Below are 22,149 nucleotides of genomic sequence, written 5' to 3'. Positions count from 1 at the left end.
AATTTGAATGCATATTATTTAAAAGCATTTATAATTAATAACCTGCTTTTTAATAGGAAAAAATATCTGATATTCTTACTCAGTTTTGAGTCTCAATTTTGTATCACAGGCTATGACATTTTTAGGTACATAACGAACATGTCTTTCAAAATGAGTTTATTTTCCTAGCACACCATTATATTTCCAAACATTTATAGGTGCTAAATGCAAGTTTAAGACTTAGACATAGAACAAGATCATTTTAAAATTGCTTCAACATTTGTCTTGATTTCAGCTTTTCTGGTTATTACATAAAATCGTATTTTTCTCTTAAAACATCTAAGTCTTTGATTATTCTTTAAAATATCTTAAAATCATCATAAGCATCTGTTGTAATAGGAAAATGAAATTCAAACTGTTTTTTCAAGGATTATAAAAAATTACAACCCAGCATGCAAACCCCCAAAAGTCCAAATTAAAATCAATTACAATTGCTCTGTGCTCTTGTGATCATGTTTTTCCTCCTAATAACTGTTTCCTTTTCATCATGAAGTTTAAGAAAATAATACTTAATGTTTCAATCCCTTAACTTTGGTATTTGTTTTTAAAGTGAAGAGGTTTTCATTTTGAGGTTTACCTATTCAATACACATGCAGTTTGAAGTTGGTTAAATGGAATCAGTGAAACAGGAAATTAGCTCCCAGCAGGATGAACAGGAACTGCCAACCAAATCTCCATGTTGTACCCATGGTATAACATCTTGAAGGAATCCAAAGAACATCTCTCCAGTACAGGTTCTCAGAGGTCACTGAGTTTTATAATTATCTCCAAGCAATTTTCTCCACATCCTGTTAAGCTGTCTCTAAACAGCTGTGTGTGTTGCCACGCCACTTCGCCATCCCCTCCATTAAGAATTGCTTCCAACATAACTTCTGTTGCGCCAGAAAAATTGGAATAGGAGCAAAGGTTCTTATCTATTGGAGGAAAAGATAAACAATTCAGTAAGCCACTGCTCCAGACAGCATATAATGCTAGAATGATTGTTAAAAAGGGTAACTTGTAACCCTTGTAAGCCAGCTGCAAATTTTGAGTTCCTTGTTTAGTGCTGCTCAGAGGATCTAGTCAAGACTGAAGCCACTGCACACAGAAGAATCTGTCCTTCCTAGTAAAAAACAGAACTATCTTGTATCCACTCTGATCTTGCTAATCCTGCTCTGTTGCAGGCAGGGCTGCATATATTAATAAAACTGGGTCTTGTAGCAGTTTTGATTACATGCACAGTATTTTTTTGACCTTGCTAAGAACAACTGAGTTGGAAAAGTCAAAATGCATTTGCATTTCATTTTGTTCAAGAACTTTGCTGCATGAGATAATTAATTATTTACATTCCACACTTACCTCCTATCAGATCAATTTCTGCTGTTGGAGAGCAAAGTCTCCACTTTATTCTTCCGCTGTGAAATGTCTGACTGCTTGTCCTAACTGAAATGTTATCTATTTTTAGACCAACTGACTTGCACTCAAACTTCCAGCTGATGGAAGCAGAGGGTGATCCCTCTTTTCGGGCTAAATAAACCTGAATGGAAAGAAGACATAGTCAGCATGTCAAAAACATCAACACACATATAATTAACTGTTTTAACAGGGACATAAAACCTTAAGGTAACACCACTGCATTCTTTATGAAGCCTCTGAACCTTTAAAATTGTACATAGTACAATTCTGTACATAATCTCATTCTGAATATTTATGTCTATTCCAGTTAGGTAACTGTACATGTTCATAGTCGTTCACTAGAGAACACTAATGTATTTCAACATACTTGGTAAAGTCTAAGCCACAAAAATACAAAAGTTTATCACTTAAAGAATAGCAAACTTCATTTTTATATATAAATGCACAGGCCTACTCATAGTTTCATTTTCATTATTCAATATTGCTGATGGAGAAAACTGTGTAATCAGTATTTTGGATTCTTCACATCTGGCTGCTGGCTGCACACCACTTCTCCTAGGATTTTACATGTCTTGGTTAAAACAAATCATACATGCTAGCCATATATAAATCCTGTATTAACATTATTTGAGCTGTTAAGAGATTTGCATAATTTCATGTAGTCCCAATGCTGTTCTAAATGTCACCTGACTGAACAGTCAAACTCATATGTTAACATCCATTCAAGTTACTATGAACCCTTGTAAGAATTCTGGAATAAGTGTCCAGTGATCCTTTCAAGTATAGCATCTATTATCAGCAATCCAAGATAATGTGCAGCACAGATTAAAGAGTCAAAACTGACATGATTATTTCAGAATCCTTCAGTAAGAAAAGTCATCAAAATTCTGTCATGTCCAGGCTTCTCATTATCATAGAATCATAGAATTATTCAGGTTGGAAAAGACTCTTGGGATCACTGAGTCCAACCATCATCCCTACTCTACAAAGTTCTCCCCTAAACCATATCCACCAACACCACATCCAAATGACCCTTAAACACATTCAGGGATGGTGACTCAACTACCTCCCTGGGCAGCCTATTCCAGTGTCTGACCACACTTTCTGTGAACATTTTTTCCTAATGTCCAGTCTAAACCTACCCTGTTGCAGCTTGAAGCCATTGCCTCTTGTTCTGTCACTGATTACCTCTGAAAAGAGACCAGCATCAAACTCTCTACAATGATCTTTCAGGCAGTTGTAGAGACTAGTGAGGTCTTCCCTCAGTCTCCTCTTTCTCAAACTAAACATTCCCAGCTCTTTCAACTGTTCTTCATAAGATTTATTCTCTAGGCCCTTCACCAGCTTCGCTGCCCTCCTCTGTACTCACTCCAGCACCTCGATCTCGCTCTTGAATTGAGGTGCCCAAAACTGGATGCAATACTCCAGGTGTGGCCTCACCAGTGCTGAGTACAGGGGTACAATCACCTCTCTGATGACATTTAGGATGACAACTCCTTTCCTTGGCTATGTATCAAAGAGATACATACTAAAAAGTTATTCTCAAAAAAACCAAACAAGAACAAACCTTTTTTGACAGAAGTACTGCAGTACTTCTGTATTGTGTGTTTGTTCAAAAGGAAAAGTAAGCAAGTAATTTTTTAAAGATTTAGTGCTTTAGCAAGGATTTTATCTATCTGCAGAAAATTTGGTCATCCTTCTTGAAATATAAGCTGAATTTATTTTCAATGTTTTAAACTATCTGGCAATCTTACCTAAAGCTTAACAGTAATATTTATTAACATCAGCTTAATTCTATGGGTACCCAGAAAGGTTTTGATGCCAAACACTGATAAGCGTCTTCATACTTTAATAGTAGATTTTATGCTTTTATTAATTGTTACTCTTACCATTTTCCAATCTGTTTCAACCTTTCTCCAAATAGACTCCGCCTTCCAAACACCTGCTTCCCAGCCAGTGATTTTTTCATTATTATTGGAAACCCGTGTGTAACTGTCTTCTACTACATTGTAGATGAGGTGGAAGAGTTTAGATGTCTTCTCTTTTCCAGAGGGAATAAAAATAACTTCTTTTCTTTTCTGAAAAAAGCAAGAAAAAAGAGCACCTTCATTCCTCAATAGGTATGTTATGTTACTTTCAAATATCATGCCATGGTTTCCCAATTCAGTTTTGCTTCCAACTGAGAAAAAAGTCATTTTTTAAGACAGTTCATAGACAAAAGCATTTCTACAAAAGAAAGAGTTTAAACTAGCCCTAAAATAGACCTGCACCTTTTTCAGAGGGGAGCAGCAATTTTATTTTAAAGTTTTTTTATATAATTCCTTTTAGAAGTAAATTATCAACAAAATACTTAAATGTGCTCATTTTATGCTAAGAGATTAAAATGTCAGGAATTTGGTTATTTTGAATAGCAAATGTAACTCTATGATTACCATATACAGGCGATTGTATATGACAGTTTACAAACCAACTTCAAAAAACTTAAGATGCAAACTTTGTAACTTCACAATATTTTTTAAAAACATGGCTATGGTTCTGAGAAACTGTATTTTAGCATAAAATACTTAAAAATCAAATCTTGAATTTGGAAATAGTAAAAAACACTGATATGAAAATCAATCAAACTTATTATTTCAGAGATTGTGCCATTTCCACAACCCTAATTGCTCCCACTTTGTTTTATTAACAAAAACAGCTGGTCAAAACCTACTTCCAGGCTTTAACCAATAGTAACTAATAATACAAATAAACATTTTTAGAAGTTTCACCAACTGCTTTCAATTGCCCAAAACTTTCTAGTTCTGTCACACTGTAACTATTTAAAAGGAAAAAAAGGGGCTTTATTAACTTGTAAGAACAAAACACGCTTTGATCAAGGACTGCCAGACATTTTCAGAATCAACGGGCCACCATCAATCCTCAAAAATCACATGTGGACCTCTACTGAATCAATGTAAAACTTGGACCCAATGTTTTTGCAAGTTTCACTGTTTTAACTAAACATGTAGGCTATTTATATGAAGTGCTTTTCTTCAGCAGATCATAACCATAGAATCTTTAGTTAGCTACCTCTAAGATGATCACCAGTGCAAAAATTAAATACCTCTGGACCAATTTCACCTCTGGCCACTCGCCAAGCCATTGAACCTGATGTCCTTCCACCATATTCTCCAGGTTTAGGTGTTTTAGGAGAAATAAATTCAACAAGCTCCACAATTGTTCTTTCCAAGAGCTCTCTCTTTCTATTTTCTGACAAAGATCGTTGCTTCTGAAAATACAGTTAAGGAACAAAGTTAAAAATTCAGAAAAATGGTATTTTAATTCTGCTCTAGAGCGACACCAAAGGGGAAAAAAAAGAACTGTAAAAACCAGACCAACATTTAAAGTCTAGATTGATTATTAGAAACATTAATCTTATGAAACATGTGGAAACACTAACAGGTTACAACTGCACATTATTTGACTGCAATACTTTTTCTGTGAATGTTCATACACTACTTGGATTTATTTTAAAACAAGGTTTGTGCTATGCTTATAATACATTTGGTTGGATGATAAACCACTTCTATAGCATATTTTATAGCTGTTCCTGATATTACCTGGGGGAAAGAGAAAGCAAGCATAATTTTTGGGTCAAACTTTTATTTTCTAAGGTGGAGTGATTTGGTTAGCAACAGTCTTGGTTTTGTCCAAACAAAAGATTCAGTTGGTCTCTCAAAGAGTTATTTCACAGTGACTAATTCTATAATAAAAATGTGAATATATTAATATTTTTGCAGATAGAAAAACTCATCATCTACAGTTCCAGGTAAATTAATGGAAAAGATAAAGAATCACGTAACATGCTTTGTTTGCCCACATGAATAAAACTAGCCTTTTTTTTTGGTACTTAACTTTAAAAAAATTACATTGAAAGGCTGGGGTTTTGTCTCCATGATTTTCACATTAAATAAACAGAGCTGTATATTTTTTCTTCTACCTTGGTGATCATCCAAGGCATGCACACTCAGCCCACTAGGACCTGAAACTTCAGGCCAACCACAGAATGATTCCGGTTGGAAAAGACCTTTAGATCAAGTCCAATCATAACCTAACTCTACCAACCATTAACCTAACTCTACTGAATAAATATTCAAATTATCTCAAAAGTAGTCCTGACACCAGGAAGTTTTGCTACTAGGGATCAGAAATGAGGCATTTGAAGGGCTTTTTTTCCAGACAACAACATGGAACTGGATAAATGAAAGCAGATGCAGAGAAATTATGAGAAACAGCTCCAGATGAACAGATTCCAGCCGCCAAACGCCAGTTCTAACACAGCAAGGGGAAATACACCTCTGTTTGTGTTGATGGATGACAAGCGGTGACTCCAGCAGTTCCTCATTAAACACCACGCCTTCCTGAATCTAACACTTGTCTGGGCACAGTGTTAGATTATCCATATGCAGTACTGCAGAATTCCCTCCAGCTCCGAGGAAGTCTGATGTGCCTTACCCTAGATGAACAATACCCATTTACCATTTCCTTTGAGCCACTTCGATGTAGGGAACCCCAGTATCAGGGGTCATCACCACTGAAATTAGCGATGCCACACTGAGAATTTGTTGCCCTTGCTCTGCAGCCGTTGTAACAGTATCTGAAACAAACCTGTCCAAGAAGAATGCTTCAGTACAAAAAGGGGTATTTCAGAAGGGTCCTGGTTTCAGCTGGGATAGAGCCAACTTCTTAGTAGCTAGAATAGTGCCATGTTTTGGATTTAGTCTGGTATTTGGTATGAGAAGAACATTGATATTGGTATTTCTAGCTGTTGCCAAGAAATCAAGGACCCCATGCTTTCCTAGCGTGTGGGTTCACAAGAAGCTGGAAGGGAGCACAGCTAAAACAGATCCAAATTGGCCAATGGAATATTCCATACTATGCAACATGATGCTCAGTATATAAATCTAGGGGAAGAAGGAGGAAGAGGGGAGATGTTCAGAGTGATGGTGTTGGTCTTTGTAAGTAACCATTATGTGTGATGAAGCCCTGCTGTTCTGGAGATAGCTGAACACCTGCCTGCCAATGGGAAGTAGTGAATCAATTCCTTGTTTTGCTTTGCTTATGTGCACATTTTTGGTTTCTCTATTAAACTGTCTTTATCTCGATCTACAAGTTTTCTTCACATTTACTCTTCTGACTCTCTCCTCTATCCCACCAGAGTAGAGTGAGCAAGGGGCTGTGTGGGGCTTAGCTGCTATCTGAGGTTAAACCACAGCAAGACTGGCCTCTTCTATGATACAAGAAATTATTAAGTTCCTCAACTGTAAAGAGTAAAGTAATGCTAATTCTTGTCATCTTCTCACCCTCCCTAGTAGGCTCTTGCATATAAATGCTAGCAGCACATATGCATAATACTCAGGCTCTGCAGAGATCAACACTGCAAGTGCTGGGAAAACCTGTAACTACATCTCCAACAAATGACATTGTCGTCAATAACATTCATGTACTGAAAAGGATTCCATTATCAAGTGTCACAGCTCAAACTTCCTGCTTTTGTTTCGTCTTAAGGTAATATCTCTACATACAAGCTCAGGCCCCACCTTTCTTTGGCAGACAGTGGGAACAGGAAGGAAGAGGCGTTGTGAACTGCAGCTTTAAAACCAGATCTGCAACATTTGTGAGTTATGCTGTTGATGCTTTCTGAAGGACTGTGTTTTGGGAGATGAATAATCTACAATTAAGTGGACCCACTGCTGGGTAAGCAACAGAAAATTTGAGGGTAGGAACTGGATTTCAAACCTTTAAACAGGGAATACTAATTCATCTCATCAATCACCATGAGATGGTCACAATTCAACCTACATCATTAGTTTTCCTTTTAAGAGCTGATCTGGCTGTAGCTATAATAATTCACAATCGTCACCAAAATATGGGGCCTGGAGCAAGTAAAAACTAATTTGTTTCCCTGCCTGCTAACCAATTTCCAATTAAGGTAGTGACAATTCAGGGTTCTCTTCCTACTTTTATAGGGGTAACATACAATGGACTGAATAGGGCAGTGCCCATACAAAGCAGGTGAAGGAAAACTTTGTAGTCAGGCTATAAACAATATGGTGCTACAGATTAACATCAGATGGTTGGTAACCTGCAGGCTGTTCGCTTGCTTAGGAATGCCTGACCCAACTAAAATACACACAGCAGTTCTGACAAGTAAAATAGCATAATTAATAGATTAAAATATCCTTGTCTCTTCCACTTAACAGTGGCAGTCACTCAACATCTTTTAAACTGCTGTGTTGTCTCCACTTGGCCACTAAACAGACAGACATGCAGAGAAATAATGATCAGAACCACTGCTCTTTATGCAGGAAAGCACAATAATGATCTTAGATTTCATTTTCACTAACATGACAGCACATGTGACAACATACTGCACACTGTGTTTCTTTTTTGTTGTAACTTGGAAGAACTGAGCTTGAAAGATGCAGTGTTTGAGCTGTGCATCAAAAGATACCAAAACTATAATCCCTCTTAGTGGGAGTCTCTTGGAGATTATGGGAAAGGGGAAAGTTAGTGGGGGACTCCGCCTACATCAGTTATCTGCTGAATAGGTTGCAGTGAAGGAAACAGTGCAGTAGCTGAAATGGAAGACTTGTGACCAAGTAGCGTAATGGAAATCTGCTATAAAATGTCTTGACAGTTCTAGGGGTGAGCTGCCTTACCCCTCTACTGACCACAGAAGCTGCTGAATATGACATGGAGACCCTCAGGCAGCAAATTTGTAATGGTCCTTTTATTCCCACTGCATTGGATGAAGACATACGTGAGAAAGAAAACTGTGTTTTTAGCAATCTAGTGACAAACTGCCTCTAAAATTCCTGAAATCCAGTATCAACTATAATAGGCAGAAGAAAAGGAGTAAGAGCAGTTGCTCAGGCTGATTAAATTTATTACCAGTTTAATACATTAAATCAATTAAACATATTCTGAACAGCTAGTAGGGAAAAAGGAAGTGTGTGTGGGAGGAGTGAGAGTATCATTTAGCTTGCAGAAAAGGACAGCAAATTGCTCCTCAGAATAAGACACCATCAAAAAGAGTGTCAAAGGTCTTCTCATAGAATCACAAGACAGTATTTATACTGAAAAGCAGTAGTGAAAGTGTGCAGCCTAGAGAAGAAAGGGCTGGAATTTTCCACGTGTAGAGAAAGGGAGTCAGGCAAAATACAAGAGTGTCTTTAAAGCGCATGTAACATTTCTTCCCTTTACTAATTTTTTAATTAAATTTTCATTTGAAACATGACAAACACCTTTTCTTGCTGTTTGAAAAGTGTTCATGTCAGCTCATGAGCTGCACAGTCCTATAAAGTAGCTGGGAAAAAAAACCCAAGCAACAAACAGGCCACTATACTAAGGTGCAGCACCATCTTTTGAAGACGACAACACACTTTTTTACTGGAGTTTTTTTACCTGTAAGTGAAACAGAGCATGGTCCTATGGTTACACCACCGAACTGAGAAGGAGCTCAGGCAAATCAACCCATGAGTCAGTTGCCTATACCTTTCTAATTCCATCAATCTTGTCAAAGTAATTTTTCAACCTACCAGTGCCTCATTTCCAACGTTCTCTCTCTCCTACATAAAATTGGTGGAGAAATCAGTCTGGTGACTAGTTTCTATTGCCAGGAGATGAGAAGAAAGGCCCCTCATACCAGTTTTGTAGCCAGCAAGGGTTCTATGTTTGAAGATACCACTAAACTCCTGCAATCCTGCATAAAGCACATGTATTCCTAAACCTAAATATCTGTTCCTTTACCTCCTTTCATTTCTCAGTTCTCCACTTTGCTATGTGACTCAAATTTTTCACTACTGATAAAACATTTGAGTCCAGGGTTTGAAATAATGAATCCACACTTAGTGTGTGGCTATAACCCAGAAGCCAGCAGGCCTCCATGAGACATAACCTGTTAATGAAGCGATCAGCTACTATCACAGGAACTGAAGTTTCTATGCAAAGGAATTAGTCCTGGAAGGAAGTGGGGTCAAAACAGAACTTCAAAGGTAGGTACAAAGTTTTCTGGCATTCTAGTATATCAAGTAAAAAAAAGTTCTTCCTGTCCCAGGCAAGGAGTGGAAAAAGGTTAGCAGAAAGGTGCTGAGTGCACTTGGGTTCTGTGACCATGATATGCAGGTGCAAATGACTCCCGTGTATTTTGGGGATGCTAGGCATGCACAACCTATGTCTGTCTCAGCCAAAGCCCCACTGATGGTACCAGTGCTTCTTGAAAGCCTTGGAAACAGCCTGTGAATCACTTCTCTCTTTACTAGAGCCTGTAAAGTCATGGAAAAAAAAATTGGCCTAAAATTGCTAGAACTATGCATACTATTGTTTTCAAGTTGATGTGGAAGAAGCTCAACCTCCCTCAAGGAGTCCACATCTTATTTCACACGCCTGATTCTTCTGTATTCAGTGTAAAATGAGATCTGTAGTTAGCAGCACTTTAAATTCCATAGTGCATGGACATTCCTGTAAGGTTACTGAATGCAGTCCTTTGTTCAAGGACTTTGCACTCTGGAAAGACACTTACGTTTCACTTAAAGAAATCCATCTAAGAAAAGCTACATACCTTTCTATTTAGTGTGTTAATTGTTTCACGTAGTGTCGCTTCACTGAGTGCTGTCCTTCTGGAGAGCACTTCTTCATGCTTACAGCTGTATCTCCAGGTGACATCAACAACCTTGACATCAAACATCATAAGTTAAAGAAAATAACGCCACCCAACATTGCCATGTATCTTGCTTCATTTAAAGAGTTTAGCTAATCAAAGCGGTTTTTTCTGTAACAATTCTGGAAATTGCACTAAGATGGAATACATCATACACACAAAAAGCTTGTTTTTTATTAACAACATTACTCCTACCTCATCTTTGGAGACTGCAAATATGTAGGAGAGCTTCTTTCCCCACCCAGTTTCATAGAGAAGAGGTTTATCACAGACATTTTCACAGGGATCACAGTGAAGCCATCTTTTCTGAGATGACGAATATACTTCAGTCCACACATGATCTATATAAGAAAGGCCAAGAATAAACAATGAATTATAAGGATAGAGCCTCTATTCTAATACTGCAGAATATTGTAACTTTTCCTGACTTATTAAACAAAGGAACAAGTGAAAGAACATGACTGTTCATTTACATTCAGAAAAGTTACCAGAGTTGTCTCTTTCTGTCTTCGAATCATAATCCCTTAGATAGAAATAAAGATTGTATCGTTCTGAAGTCAATCATCAAACCTTACTTGCAAAAACACATTTCATCTCACCAGGCAGGACAGGAAATTGAATTTATATTGTCTTTGTTAGCTGAACTGCATAACTTTATATGTTGCCTGATGGCTAATATAATCTGAGAACCATAAAATATATAACCTCACTTTTCATAGGTTTGACTTAACATCAGGATACTCTAGAATACTGATACCTGTAAAGTCCCAGACATATCTAGCTTCAAAACCTACAGCTCTGCAACACAGGGTAAAACAGTTAGCCCACTCGCCACAGCGTCCACGTCTGGTTTCCAGAAGCTTTTCGGGATTATTATACCTACAAGAGAAAAATAAAATAAAACCAGAATAATTGAAAATACATTTCACCGTTCAAGATCTTTACATCTTGACTGTCTTTGTGATGATTTAAACAGATTTCAGTGACATTCAGTCCACAGAAGATAGAGAAAATGCTTGCCGTACTGCACAAAGCAAGTGTGAGCAGAATGCCTTGACTCACATGACTGTCACATGTCTATAGCATGTTTTTTTCAGTTTTCAAGATTGACTTTGACTTCACCTGAAAATACGGACTTTCTAGGAGGGTCCTTCTAATAGTTAGCAAAAATATTTTAAAAATTGATATTTGCTCTTTTGCTACAGACTCAGTAGAACAAGTGTGATTTCTCATCAAAGTGAAGGTTTTCCTTGAAATAACAAAAACATACCTACACACTATGCCAATTTTACCATATTTTATTTAGGAACTCTATCAAGTTAACAGTAAAAAACCACAAGAAAATCAGACAAGTATTAAGAATAAGGTTATGTAATAGAAAACAATATTACGTTTTTTAAAATCTCTAAACTTACAGAGCAATTGCTGGTTCATCAACTATCCCATTATGTTGCTTAAAAAGGCTTCTCTTATCTTTCAACCAACAAATTATCACTTGTTCACAAAACACAAATGCAAAGCTGTTTCTTGAAGGACCAGAAAAGATGACAAAGCAAATCATTGTATGCTCACCTTGGGAATCTATTACAGAACTGACACTGGTTGCAGTAATGATTTTCCACTCGACTGGCATTCCACCTTAGATCATCATTGGTAGGCGACAGATAGTCACTTTTAGGCTCTGTCTGCCCACCACACCTGCTGCAAGGAAGATTATTTACCCAGTGAAAAAAGTCATTCTTAAACCAGTCCAAGAGCTCCAACAACAAGAAATCCTCTTCATTCACATGTGCACCTGTAAAATTTTCAAAACGCACAGGTCAAATGGAATAATAGCTTAGCTGAACTATCCAGTATCTATATAAATAACCATTTCTGGGCCTTTATTACTATTTTAGAAGTCTCATTAGAGAAAAAGCTTAGTATGATACTTAAGCACACAAGAAAGAAATTCTGAATTCTCAAGACTGAATAATGTCAAACTGTATATCCAAAGAACAAAAACCTGCACTCCTAAACACTACAGAGCTTGAGTAAGAAAAAGGAATAGCTCAGAAAAACAAGTCAGATATGTAGCGAAGCCTGGTGAAGTTTCTCATGCTCCTCAAATTCTTCCAGGGCTTTGGAAGAGAGTGTCTTAATTCTTATTCTACTCGTAAGTATTATTTTCCTACTCTTAGCTATTAAACAAGAAATAACAATTGCTTTGATTTCATAATCCCAAAGAATCACTGGCAGAAGTTTAGACAACCAAGTGTAAGTTCAGCAGACCTTCTACAAACATAATTTAGTGTAGAACATGTACATATACCATGTGAACAGTTGAGTTTATTTAAAAATTCAGCAAAGCAACACCTTTGTCAGCTAATCCAACATAGACAGAGGATGTCTTATTTTTCTACTCCAGCCTGTTCCACCACACTGTATCACTAGATTCTTCTATCCTATTTTCCTGTGTTCAGAACAGGTGTTAGAATCTACTCACACAACATAATCCCACTGTACCTAATTAACAAATTTTCCAAAAGAGATCCATCCCTTCTGATTATCCTTAAGAGTCTTTAAATGTACATTCTGTTCCAACGCCCAGAGAGACAGCACTTCCATCTCAGATTCATAACATTCAAACAAGTAAACCTATTAGCTTGACCATTTAGGTGACACTGCAATAGCAGATACTAATATCTGGTTATTTACATACTACAGCCTGCTTGAAGTCACCGTGCAAACAGGTCTGACTGATAAATACAAAGATGTAAAAATAATTTAGAAATGCGCTGTTTAAACAGAGATGAAGGAAGCTGCATCAAATTTGTGCACTAGCTTGTTTTCAGGATGGTGAAGAAAGGCTAGTTAAGATGTGTGTTTTACTTATTCAAGCTCAATTCACATCCTCCTCTGAAGCTGAAGCAGTCTTTGGTACAAAAGACTCCGCAGAGACTCTAACTCTCTTAAACACACATTGCCAAGACCATGAAGTGCATAAGAAAAGATCCCCTGTTAATCAAAGCAAGAAAACTTGACTCTTAACTGTAGAAAATCCATTGTCAAGAAGTTCCCTAATGCCAAAAGATAGAATGACATACTAGCGTATGGCTCTGTGACACCTCACAAAGTCATGTACAAAAACAGGACTCCCATCAAGTTAGCAGAATTGCTTCATACAAGAGTCTTCTATCAAAGATTCTCAGTGAAAAAGGTGGTTTTTTATTAAATAGGGTATTGTAATAATACTTTTAAAAATATTTCATACAAGTAAAATTTCACTTATGTTGCTGAAACAAATCTGTCACTTGAAAATGGAAACATGTCATTTTCACTTGACAAAGATTTTGTACATTCAAAGTGAATTTGCATTTATGAAGAAAAAACACATTTTAGCCACTGATGTCACAAATATTTATGCCTATATTTCACTTCTATTTCCAACAGAATGGCATATGAACAACCCAATTCATTTAAGCATTAGCAAAAAATGAAATTATTTCTATCAGGTTGTGTCTTGCAAAGGTATCACTCAAAATCTCACCAATAATAACACTTTAGAGAGAAAAAAACATTATTCTGAATTTTTATTCTGAATTTGGAATTGTAGTATGCATGGGAAAACTGCACTCTGACAATTTCAAAACAAGAAGTCAAACAAGAAGCTCCTTCCTCTTGTTGTGGCTGTTTGTAGTATTGTTTACTACTTATTTGGAAAGAGCTCAAAATGTCTATGTGAAAGCAGTAAAGGATAGAAGAAACAAGAAATTAAGTAGTAACAAAAGTAAGGAGAGAGAATAGTAGAAAATCTGAAAATTAGAAACTTAATTCTAATTCAGAGACATTTGGAACCTGCAGACATATGACCAACTCCAGCCACCTAAAGCATAGTAGATGCATGTATTATTCAGATGTTTTGAAGAATTTTTTGTTTAATACACAATATAACTTAGTAGCATTACCTTTGTCCAGTCCTGTAGCTTGTGCTAGCTTTTTCTGAGCCTTTCCTTTCAATTGTTGAAGGGGAATTGAAGCTAGTGCCTTCTGCTGAATAGAAGGATTCTCATACATCAATACAAGATGCTCAAGTTTTGTCTGAAGTGTTTGTAAGATATCCGCAGCCTGCAAAAGGATCTTGTGTCACAAGATGATTTCTGAACACTCATCTCAAGCTCTCCTATTTTAGTTGAAGTCAGCCATAATTCTATAGTTACATTATGTATTTCTTCACAGGTGAAATGTTTATCAGTAAAGATAGCAATAAAAATTGCAGACACCACCAACCAAACTGTAAAGCCAGCCTTTTCATCTTTGAGTATTCTGAATGGTGTCCCAAGTGAAAAGTGTACCCATCCAGGGAGAAAAATGTTTTTAAAGACATCTCTGATGGCAAAGATTTTTACTTACTTCTCCCCTGCCCCATATCTTTTGGTCACCTTTCACCTGAAATCAACAAAAGAACCTGTAATTCATTCCACTTCCTGGACACTGCTGCCCCAGTTCACAGAACTCTATTATTGATAAATGTTGCTCTTCTATTTCTTATTCATGAATGCTGCTTCTCTATTTCTACTTCCTTCTCTCACAGATCAGCTTTGACAGATTTGAATAGATAGCACTTTGACTATATAACTGAACAGTGTATTTCACTGGAAAATTAATATAAGAACTATTTTTCTTCAGTCAGTTATCCAAGTGTCACTTAGTGGCAACTGCATTTTGCACCCAGTAAGGTACACCCATGCCTACTAGAATACATAGCCAGTTAACAACAGAAGAGTTAGTAGCTGAGCAAACTATTTACTCCCATATAAAGGGGGATAACACAGAATTTAAAACTTTGGGGCAAAGCCACTGTTAAATTACCTTTTCTCTACTGCTAGGACATGCTTCAGTCTTTAGTCTTGTTAACTACCACCTTTGTTTCATCAAAAATCCCACACTTTCCTGAGATCCTAGTGGAAAATGCAAAATAATACACAGAATTCTTCAGAAGGTAATTTCTTTCAGAGGTGAATTTAAATTAGGAGTGATTATTTTGATGCTGGACAGTACTATAGGACCAGTCCTTGCTTTTCATAGCTGTTGAAACAGAACAGAACTGGTTTTGCTCTTCCTGGAGTTCATCAGCTGTAGGTAACTGATTTAAACTCTCAACACCACCTGTGTTCAGAATGACTTTAATGCAAGCTGGAAGAACAGAAATAAGGGAAGTTAGGGAGTGCCAATGGTTTATAAATCTTCACGTTCTGTCAGCTCCCTGGAAGAGTGTCCAGAGATACTGCTCAGCACAGGAGAAAGTCTCCCAAAATATTTGACAATTCAGATTTTCCCACCTGCAAACACTATCAGTGTTACAGCAGCACTTAACTGGTTTCATGGAAGCCACTGTATACCAATAAAATCTTATGCAAACATCTAGAAGAGCATCACTGCAAATCTAACTTTGGATGCCTTTTTCCTTCTATAATCACTGTGTCATGAAGGAAGGGATCAGAATCCATCCACCAGAATAATGACTATCCAGAACTTTTCTTTTTGCAAGTCTCAAGAATGCCTTATGATAAAAAAACCAGACAAGACACAGATGAGGCAAAATAATGATGGGGCAGGTTCCTAGAACTGTGCCATTTAGGAATATTCCTGTGCTGTCTCAAGTAAGCCACTTCTCCCTGTCCTTATCAGGATTCCCCGGAACCACAGGTGAATGCATAGGGAAGAAAAAAAAATGCTAGCACCACAAAAACCACTCTTAATCTCTCCAACATCTGACAGCAGTGTATACAACAGTAATACAAGTATACCTCTGCAGTGTAGTTACTGGAAAACAAAACATCTACTGCTGTGTAAGCAAAATGGCCAAGTCATAGCCAGAAGGTTCTTTATGGACTTCCTTCCAATCGACCCAGACTACACAGAGTGATCAGCATAATTTCCTGAAGAGATCAGTTGAAATACAGCATTCTAATAAGAGTGCCAACATTGCATTAACAATGTCTCTAAATTGTATTAAGTTTGGTCCCACCAAATTTTGAGTCTCAAGAAGCATAAAAAAATAAGTTGCATAGAAAATTGATTCACAACTCTGCTGGCGAACGCAAGTCAGGGCAGAAAAACTACAAATGAGAAGGATTAACCTCACAATACATTGTCTCAACTTGAAGTCTGCAACGTTTTTCTCACTGCAAGGTCAACATAACTTCTAAAGCCTCAAGACTTCCAGTACTTATCAGTACTGCAGCAAGCCACTCCAGAGGCTTCATAATTGCTTCCAAGCACTATTGCAGAAGTAGCTGAAACTGTAAAAATCAAGAAATATACAAAAAAACAAACCCACCCCAAACAAATTAAAATAAACGCAGTGGGTATATTTTAGAGGCAACAGTTCCTTCCCCAAAGGACATTACAGGTGATGACAGGTCACTGAGTTCTCTTTATGAGCAAAAGCCATCACTCTAATCTATGCTTTGCCATTTGTCTTCCACCGATCTTGGGTAGGTATCAGGTAGAAATAGTATATCATTGTTCAGTATCCAACAATACACTAATAATATCACTTAGAAGAGACAATCTCTTTTTAAAAATGTATGAGAAGCAAGGTTTTGGAAGGATTCCTTTTGCAACAGTTTTAAGACTGAAGTGACTCTTTTCTAGGGGTAAAAACTCTCTTTAGAAAGTTAAACCAAAGTATCCTTCAAACCTTCTATCAAAAAGCATAACTTCATTTTTCAAAGCTGTATGAGGTTGCAAGCTTCTTGTCTCATCAGGCGAAGTAACATCAGATGAAAGGACTCTGCCTCTTTGATTTGATAAAGAAATTCATGTCAACCTCTTGGACAAGGGAAACAGCCTAAACAACTATTGATTTGTCATTGCTTGGCTAAATTTGTCTCACACAACACTCACATGTGAAAAAAAAAAAGTCCTCCTCACAAGCTACACATAGAGGTTATAATGCATGAACTGAGACACCAATAGTTATTTACATTACGGTTGTGCTCCTTTTCTTTTGCTGGCTCTTAACTAACAAACATGGTATACAGTCCTAGTCTTAGCTTCCTACCCACTCCCTCTTGTTCACCCTGACCTTGCTGTGGGCTCTATCCAGTGAGGTCTGGAAATGCTCACATTTGGAGACTACACAGCCTCTCCAAGCAACCAGTCCCAACAGTTAACTCTTCTTCAATCTTTATATTCAAGATTAAGTGTGTTTACCGAGTTTTTAGGTTGTATTTACCATTTCAAGAGATCGCACAAGTGATGTTTCTGGCTGCTGACGGGCAGGTGCAGGAACAGAGTCAGCACGTCTTGAAGGCTGATGTGCAACTGTCTGAGCGCTGGCCACAGTTTCAGAGGATCCTGACCCATGGATTTGATTTGACTCATTCAGTCTGCTACTCCTCTCTCCAGCAATTAAGTCTCTGATTCTACGTAGCTGCTCAATTGAAGCTTCCTTAGGGAAAACCAGGTGAGTTTCTCCCTGAAATTTGCACACATTAATTCAGCAGTTAATGCAGGTCTAAGCTAGTCAGCAGTTTGCATCTACAGCTAATAGCTGTAACATTTACTGGAAGTTAGCACACTAAGGCTTGGCAGGATTCACCCTCTAGTTAGGTCTCTTCAAGCAGAAGCTATTAGCTCAGGAACTTTCAGTCAGTCTACAGAAAAAGGGCTCATAACAACATGCTTCTGTTAGTAACTTATTTTACAGAACCACACATGAACAATGCAACTACAGTTTGGCAGAGAAAGCAGCAGCAACAAAAATTAACAGCAAATGTTCAGTTCTCAGTACAGCAGTGAAATGCTAGGCAACACAGGAAGACAGCCAGTGTTGGGGAAGAAGCCTCTAGAATGGCATCTGCTGGAAATTCTCTTCTATGCTGCTATCTTTTAGGTTTTGTAAGTTTTCAGATACAAAATATTCTTACTGAGACCTGTACCTAGCTTGATTTCTGGGTTACCATTTCTTCACTGTAACATGATTACTGGTAGTATAACAAAAGATTAGTAATCATGACAGAAGCAAATATCAGTGTACATAATATGAAGAAATAGGTTACTAGAAACATAAATATCCCAGAGTATTCATATTTTCAGAGTTTCAGTTTTCTACCACTGCAGCACTTCTATTTACTAAACTGAGTAATTTGTTTATCCATGGTTACATTAGATCACCTATCACTGTAGACACGGTGCTTTGTTTTTAACAATTACAATCACCACAAAACCAAATGCAGTGTATCAACTGCATGAGTCCTTATTTTTTAATTAAAAAGTGAGCTTATTAAGCAGAGACAAAAGAAGAAACAATTTTAGTTATTGCAGTTGAAGAGAAGTTTGTGAGCTCCCGCCTCAAGTGACACAGTAACGTTAACACTGAGCCAACATGCTCTTAAACATCTGACAGAAGCGGGAGAAGCATTTTCTAACATGTTTAAAATGACCAATTTATTACTGCTTGAGTGCTTCACTAGCTACACTGAGTACCTCTTGCCTAAAACACATTGTTAAAAGTAATCTCCTGAGCACCAACATGAGAATAAAGCCACAGATAATTTCTCCTTCTGCAGTCACCATTTCTTTTAGCATACTTTTCTTTTTTTTCAATTAAGACAACAATGTTAATTGACTTTACCTGAAGAGAAGGCAGAGGTCTCCTGACAGCTGGACTTAAGTAGCATAATGTATGTACCCACACAGAAGAGTGGCATCATGCAAACAAAAGTGAAGCAAGAGCTTTGCACCATTAAACAAAAGCTGAGTTTTCACCCTAGCTCTCCTGTAATTAAAAAGGCTGCTTCAAGCTTAACAAGCTTTGGCAGTTTAAGTTGCACCAAGACAAGGACCACTTCAGGACACAAGGCAATTTTAAAAATACATCTTTTTGACTGCAACAGAATCAAGAATCACTCAAGACTACTTCAGGATACAGTTTCATAAGTGTTTTAAATGGGTAAAAGTCCCATTCTCCTACTACTTCAATAGTCTGTTGCCCTCCACTGCTGTCATGACAACACTGGTTGCACGTTGGCCAAAACATGCTTCTTTTCTTTTGGGAGATTAATTTAATAAGATCAGCTCCCCTTATTTAACTGACTATGGGGCCACACAAGCCCTACTGATGGCAAGAACAAGCAGGAGAGAACCAGGACTTCTTATTTCCTTCCAAATGACTATTTCAATGCACAGTTTTACAATCACATAGATTCATAGAATGTTAGGTTGGAAAGGACCTGAAGGATCATCTCGTCCAACCTTTCTAGCTAGGAACATGGCTTAGATTAGATGGTCCAGCACCTTGTCCACCTTAGTCTTACACTTCCCTGGGGAGAGTATTCCAATGTCTGACTGTTCTCATAGTGAAATTTTTTCTTCTGACGTCCAACTGGAATCACCCCAGGAGTAACTTGCACCTTGTCTTTTCCATGTGACTCTTTGTCAAAAAGGGAGTCTCCATCCTCTTGGCAGCCACTCATTAAGTACTGGAACATTTCAGTAAGGTCTCCTCTAAACTTCCTTTTCTCCAGGCTTCGCAAACCCAGTTCTCTCAGCCTTCCCCTCTACAGCAGGCTTCCCAGTCCTTTGATCATCTTTGTGGCCCTTCTCTGGACTCTCTCCAGCCCATCCAGATCTTTTTTGTATAGTAGGGACCAGAACTGAACACACTATCCCAAGTATGGCCTGGGAAGCAGTGAGTAGAGGGAGAGATGACTTCTTTATCTCTGCTGCTCAGGCTCTTGCTGATGCAACCCAGCACCCCCATTGGTTTGCTTTGTTGCTGCTGCTGCACACTGTTCACTCATACTGAGCTTGCTGTCCATCAGGACCCCCCCGGTTCACTTTTATAGAGCTGCTCCCTACACAGGTGGATCCCAGTTTGTGCTGCACTCCTGGATTACGTTTTCCCAGGTGCAAAACCTTATAGCTGTCTTTGTTGAACTCCATAAGGTTCTTGTTAACCCACTCTTCCAGCCTGTCTAGGCCTTCTTGGAGGGTGGCTCTCCCTTCTGGTGATCATAATGCATCAGTTTTTCTAAAAGGAGGCTGTGGGGGACTGTACTGAAAGTATCAGAGAAGCCCAGGTAGACAACGTCCACCACTTGCCTTGCATCAACCAAGCCGGTTACTTTGCTGTAGAGGAGAACTGGGTTTGTCAGGTAAGCTCTGCCCCTGGTCAATCTGTGCAGGCTTTTCCCAATCACATGCTGCGTTGACTCATGACAGTGCCCAGGAGGATTAACCCCATGACTCTCCCAGGGACTGAATTAAGGCTGAGGGGCTATAATTACCTGGGTCCTCCTTTGAACCCTTCTTTTAGATGGGGGTGACATCAGCCTTCTTTCAGTCATCTGGGACTTCTCCCAGACTCCACAACTTCTCAAAGAATATGGAAACTACTGCCTGATGATGCACCCTGATGTTCACCCAACAGTGAGATGTCACTGCAAGAAGGGGTTTTCACCTTGTTTCCTACCATCTCCTTTGTGCCAGCATGAATATGCATGTATCTTGCCTTAAAGCAAATGAGTAGTGTGCCTGCACAGCAGAAGAGCAACCTTATCACAGATCAGCTTAGCTCTAGCTCCACCAGATTTCTGAAGTAGACTCATGGATATTTTCTGTTGGTGATATTTGCAAACAAGCATTGGAAGAAAATCAAGAAAATAGCAGTTGGCTTAAAATCTAGTGCCTTGCAACTGGGAAAGGAGAAAAAAATAATCAGAATTTCAAGTTTAGTGTGTAAACTGATGAAGACATCAGGAATTACTAAATTATACTCACCTCTTGAAACCCCATCTCAAACAAACATTCAACTGCTCCTCTGACAGGCAACAACCTTGTGGAAAATGCTGGATTTCCAATCCGAATTAATCTATATTTTTCTTCATAAGGATTCCTGAAGAAATTGAAAACTTTAATTATGTGTGCAAATTAAGTAAACTCTTGAAAACTAGGTAACTGTACTAAGCAGCAGTAGTCATTCATAAGGATTACTTTTTTTTTTTTAAGTTTTGTTTCCTTCACATCATGCAGACAGAATGTCAAACCTTTCTGAAACTTCGACTGAATTCATGTCCTTTTGCATTTAGCCTGGGGGGTAACAAAACTGGTTCTAAATTTCAGTTTGCAACCGAAGTTGATAATTACGTGTTTTGTAGCCCCAGCCAGCAGGGGCTTAACCTGCAGTGACACTTGAAGATAACTGGAAACCCACCTCCAGCGTTCCACCTGAACTCTGCAGCTTGATGCCAGTGATTTTAAGCCCACTACAGATGCTTTGCTAAACTTCCTGGTCCATAGGTTAAACTATGGTGGTCACTTTACTTCTTGAAGGGCCAGCCCTCAGCTTCCCTCTTCTTCTTTCAACTTTTCTAAACCTTCTTCTCTCGCCTCTTTCTTTAAAAGCAGTCAGCCCAGGAGCCTCTGCTTCCTGTCACACAACACAGGCTCTGTGAGTAGCTGACGAACCAGACATACAGAGGGAGGGGCAGCTCATGCATCTTGAGTTGCTTGAAGACATCCAGGTCAACCATATGTGCTGGTGTGTATACACAACCTTCACAGCCACCTTATAAAAATTCAACTATGATTTAATTCTTTGTAACATAATCTCACTGACTCTGGAGAGGCAACAGAAAAATCGAGTTGATATTTTAGCATAACTCGTGATGCATCCACTAATATTTAGGTGCTTAAATGCTTGAAGGATCTGGGCTAACGCAGGTTTTTATGTTTAAGGCACGAAATAAGCCCTCAAAACAAACCAACCAGCAATAAATAAGGAAATAAAAATTCAAGCCACTACCGGCTAACGTGAAAAATAACCTTATGTTTAAATAATGTAAAAAAAAAAAAAGAAGAAGTGAGATGCTTTTGAACTTGGCTAATTACATAACAAAACGGAACCATCCGGACACATTGCTGCGTGTGAACGGTTTCCCGGCAGGTCCCTTCTGGAGCGGTTAGTGACCCGACGGGACACACTCCGGTTTGGGAAGGCCGAGCCGCAGCGCCCGCCCTGCCCG

At 38.2% G+C, this 22,149-nt stretch overlaps 1 protein-coding gene across 1 annotated transcript in view; it reads right to left on the bottom strand.

Annotated features, from left to right (window-relative positions):
- Window positions 1-777: 777 nt before the first annotated feature.
- NGLY1 (N-glycanase 1) overlaps window positions 778-22,149 on the bottom strand; it is a 23,676-nt gene continuing 2,304 nt past the window's right edge. Inside the window, exons 2-12 of the mRNA XM_010007623.1 lie at window positions 20,906-21,036; window positions 17,358-17,600; window positions 14,083-14,242; window positions 11,708-11,930; window positions 10,893-11,014; window positions 10,331-10,476; window positions 10,037-10,147; window positions 4,538-4,702; window positions 3,324-3,512; window positions 1,378-1,555; window positions 778-953 (exon numbers count right to left, since the gene is read on the bottom strand). Of these exons, the coding sequence (XP_010005925.1) occupies window positions 778-953; window positions 1,378-1,555; window positions 3,324-3,512; window positions 4,538-4,702; window positions 10,037-10,147; window positions 10,331-10,476; window positions 10,893-11,014; window positions 11,708-11,930; window positions 14,083-14,242; window positions 17,358-17,600; window positions 20,906-21,036 (1,844 nt within the window). The remainder of the gene's footprint in view (window positions 954-1,377; window positions 1,556-3,323; window positions 3,513-4,537; window positions 4,703-10,036; window positions 10,148-10,330; window positions 10,477-10,892; window positions 11,015-11,707; window positions 11,931-14,082; window positions 14,243-17,357; window positions 17,601-20,905; window positions 21,037-22,149) is intronic.

This window comes from Chaetura pelagica, unplaced genomic scaffold (assembly GCF_000747805.2).
Source record: "Chaetura pelagica isolate M959 unplaced genomic scaffold, ChaPel_1.0 scaffold10, whole genome shotgun sequence".
Lineage (NCBI taxonomy): Eukaryota > Metazoa > Chordata > Aves > Apodiformes > Apodidae > Chaetura > Chaetura pelagica.
Note: the sequence above shows the minus strand (reverse complement) of the source record. Positions and strands in the feature narration are given on the sequence as shown.